Raw genomic sequence first — 4,425 nt, 5'->3', positions numbered from 1 at the left:
TTAATTAAATATTTTAGAGATGGATAGAAGCAATTCTCTCATGATAGCAGTCTATTCCTAATGTGGACTTATTTCCCTTTAGAAGTATATATTGCTATCCAGTAAAATACCAATTTTCAACAAATGTCCAAAGTATAAGGATACAGTACTTTCCTAAGCTTCTCTTTAAATAACATTGTTATTTGAAGCTAAATATCATGTCTGTATTGAACTTATATGGTTTCTATCAGTCACATTACATCAAAGTCCTAATAGCAACAGGGATAAGTAATTTGGCAGCCTTCCTCTTCTTTAGTCACTTCCATTTGTTTACTTTGCCTCTAAGAAAATATTATAAGAACTGATGTGTTGGCTTTACCACAGGAAGAATATATTTGTACTTAATAATCAGGAGATAGAAAACCAATCTCTAAGGCTAAACCAGGAAAAGAAGTCCATCAATTTAAGGCTAAAGCCTTTAAACTTCCAAAGGCTGTCTCCCTTTTCCTTTACTCATCCTTATTTCTTTTCCAATACTTATCATAATTCCAAATGCCCACACTAAACAGAGTGCTGAACTAGCCTTACATTTCTTTAAATGTTTCCCTCGAACAATTACATTTCCAACTGCTTTTTATTATCCCTCATTCCTCTCAAAATGTGGTGATTAACATATGGTTGATGGAGTTCTGTCACTGTAGCCCTTGCCAAAAAACAAGATAGTGTAATATAGTATAAAACCAAGCAAACAAACAGATAATTACATAAAATGCGCGTGGTGCTTTGACGCCACCATGATTGTGTGCTTGCACAAGGATTTGTGTAATTACTTAACTAAAACGCTTCCCTCCCCATCTGACAGGTTAGTTATAACAAAACTGGAAGGTGCTAAAAGAAAGGCTGGGGGTTTTACATGTATTCTCTCAAATCCTCACAAGCCTGTAGGGTAGCTATCACATGGTGATGAGACCGACTCAAAAAACTTTACCAAGATTGCACAGGAAGAAAGTAACGAGGATGAGATTCAAACTCGTGTCCTTAGGATTTACTATTCCATGGACTCTGAATGACATATTCACCCAGGTAGTTGTCGAGGTTCAACCTCTAACTACATATGTTCATGAAAATGGATATTTGCCCATAACCCTTTTCTTGACAGCTTCATGAACATAATGGTGGAAAGAAGTTATAATTAGATGTCTTCATGCCATTTCTACAAACATTTGTTAAAAAGATAACTGATACATAAGAGCATCCTCCATATGAATGACCCAGATATAAGTAAGGAAGGAATACACATAAGTTTAACAGAGATTATAGTGTGACTATAATTTTAGCGACACGACACAAACAGCTGATGATACGATCATGCTAAGACTCCAGAGAACCTGATTTGTCAAGCTCTTTGATCATTCTCAAACAGCATTCCTTCCCCGGCACACTGAGTTGATGAAATAACTTACAGCAACTGGATTCATCTTCATTAAAGGGACCGTCAGGCTCTTTATCACATAGTAGGAGGGGTGGGATACACTTGTGGGTGGGGCATTGGAATTGCGCTTCACCGCAGAGCTGAGGAGGAAGGCTGAGAGAACAATCCATTTCATCTGATCCGTCTGTGCTATTTTCCTGTCCACTGCATTTCCCCGAGAGAGGGATGTACTGGCACGTGTAGACACAAGAAAACCGATCAGCTTCCCAAGGTAGTGTCTTGTGCTGTGACAGGACCTAAAAAGAGAGCAAGTCAAGTCATTTTTGGCTTCAGGAGAGTTAGTTATCTCTCTGTCCAGTGCTGAAACATTGTGAGACACATTTATTCTTGGATAAATATGAAATATTGTGTAATTTAAGTAAATTAATTTCTAATTAGGAATAATATGAACTCTATAAAACAAACAAACATGATTAGAAAATATGTCTTATCTTAACCTCAGAAACAACATTCTTAAAAGAGGCATCATTGTCATGCAAAATGACTTTCAAATTAAAAAAAAAAATTGTGTCCAAAATTTGACCTCTCAATCAGATTTTCCTTGGGAGTAAAGACACTTTCAGAGAGTAAGTTAAGTACTTTAGAAAGCTTCACTCACAATTTTAGAATTTAAAGGAACTGTTCTATCAGTATACAGTTTATTGACTGTCTCCTAGTGGCTTCCGCTTGGGGAATTTGGCTCCTAAGCCCGGTGAGGGTTGCGTCACAGACACTAAAGTCCACTCTGGCTTTGCTGCACTGCACTTTGGCCTTGGGTCTTGATTCCAGTTCAAAGGCCATGTGGTCATGTGCTGTCATATTTGAAGTACAGATGAAATCATAGTTTAAGCCAGGATACTGCAGGAATCTTGATGATAACATAGTTCAAAACCAACCAATTCTCTCTACAGGTGAGGATACTGAGGTCCATAAATTTTGAATGTCCATAGATACAATGGCAGTTTAATAAACTTTTATCACATGACACTATCTTGCAGCAAATATTTAAATCAATTCTAAGTCAGAACTTACGGCGTGAGCAGAGTTCTGTATATTCACATATATTTCTAGAGGTCAGAGAATTTGCTATAATATTAGTGGAACTGTTCTTATTCTTCATATTGCCTGTGAAAGTTATTGATGGGCTCATCATTAAAAGAAAAAAACAGATAGTAGTGGGAACCAATTATAGTGTATTTTGTGTTCCTTACATTTTAAAACTTTTATTTATGGATTATATGAGAATGATTTGTTTTATACATGAAGACAGTATTGTAAATTCCTTCTAAAAAGGAAATCTGAAAATTCTCCTCCCTCTCCACTCACTCAGTAGTGGTGAGACAACCAGAATGTTTTTAGACTCAAACTCTATATCAAAGCCATGTATCTGAGACCTATGTGTGGTGGCTTAGGGAATCTTTATTCATGGAAACCAGCATATTTAATTAGACATTAGTACCATGTTCTTATCTAATTGCCTTAGGTCATAGCAGTGTGTTCAATTACAGCGTTTCAATGTCAACATTCTAAATTCAAACTTAGAAAGTAAAATGGACTATAATATATATTATATATAATATATATTCTTCTGATATTTAACTATGATCAAATAGTTTTCATCACTCTTTTCATTAGATTAATCTCACATTTAAGGAAAGGCAGACACTTTTAATTTTATTTTTTTCTAAAATATTTTAATTCACTAAACATAGTACCTTTATGAACTTACCAATGGTTGAAAGAGTTGAATAACCTTTTTGCATATGACAAAAATCTAGAACCAACTTTCATAACTTATTACTTAGGTGAGAACCTTCTCTGAAAAATCATGAAGGAAGTAATTTTCTCTATTGCAAGACAAGTACAGATTCTTTATGCTTCTCACCCTCTTCTCAATGTGTATGTGTGCTCCTTTATATTTTTCCACGTATTATATATGACAAAACAAAATTCTCTCTCTCTCTTTTTTTTGGATGAACCAAGTTCATTAAATTCGAGTCATTTACATCAAAAGGTACTCAAAACTCACTTATTCTAGACCTTTTTTTTAAAAGGAGCTGGTGAGCTTCTATGCCTACAGTAGCTTCTGTCTTGTACGGCTCAGACTCTTCCATCAAGATGACAGTCCTCATTCCCTCCGCTGCTGGGACATTATCACCTGGTGGCTCATGGCTGAATTCAGCTCCAGGAATTTCCCTCTCGAGTTATGCCCTGTCCTAGGAATGGCTCCATTCACTGACTGGTGAACTGGGGATAAGATGTCCCTGACCGTAGGTCTCAATTTGGGACATCTACGAAGGGCCAGTGCAGCTCCAGAGCTCCCCATGGCGTCTGCTGAAGCCCCTTAGTGACCTATCGCAGCTCCACCCGCCCTCTGCCTGGTGTTGCTGCCTTCACTTCACAGGGGTTGTTCCTGAGAGAATTTCCAATACGCCTTCTACATGGAAATCTCTGTCTCAGCGTCTAGTTCCCTGGGAACCCAACACAAGATACTGCCCGATCATCCAAATGTATCTTGTTTTAAATTAAATCTACCCTGAATCACTTCGCAAGTTTTCCACTGAAATATTTCTGATGCAACAGGAACGTGAACTTGCACCCCTAAGGGAGTGTAAGAAGGCTTGTCGTCAGAGGCACTTCTCCATAAGCTCAACATTTTCTTTAAGACTCTTGTTTTATCTAATGAAAGTTCAGTATATATATACTTTTTAATATAAAAGACTTCCTCCAGTACTCATTTCAAATAAAATGAGCACTTCTGGAAGACATACTATGTTTATCTTTGGAATTGAAAGCATTATGCTGCATACCCTCTTTGAAGAGTTAAGAAATCTACCTAAAATTTTAATATCAATGTATTTATTCTTGAGTGTCACCCATGGAATTACCTAATTATTACAGGTAATATCTTTTCATGTAATTCTGCCAAAAAAAAAAAACAAAAAAAAAAAAAGCAAAACACCAATTATTTTTTT

The 4,425-nt window shown here is 36.4% G+C and overlaps 1 protein-coding gene across 1 annotated transcript in view; it reads right to left on the bottom strand.

The window, feature by feature from the left end:
• MALRD1 (MAM and LDL receptor class A domain containing 1) overlaps positions 1-4,425 on the bottom strand; it is a 533,295-nt gene that overhangs the window by 93,406 nt on the left and 435,464 nt on the right. Inside the window, 1 exon segment of the mRNA XM_025043397.1 lies at positions 1,443-1,695. Within this exon segment, the coding sequence (XP_024899165.1) occupies positions 1,443-1,695 (253 nt within the window).

The sequence above is a fragment of the Pteropus alecto genome, unplaced genomic scaffold, assembly GCF_000325575.1.
Source record: "Pteropus alecto unplaced genomic scaffold, ASM32557v1 scaffold11, whole genome shotgun sequence".
NCBI classification, from domain to species: Eukaryota; Metazoa; Chordata; class Mammalia; order Chiroptera; family Pteropodidae; genus Pteropus; species Pteropus alecto.
Note: the sequence above shows the minus strand (reverse complement) of the source record. Positions and strands in the feature narration are given on the sequence as shown.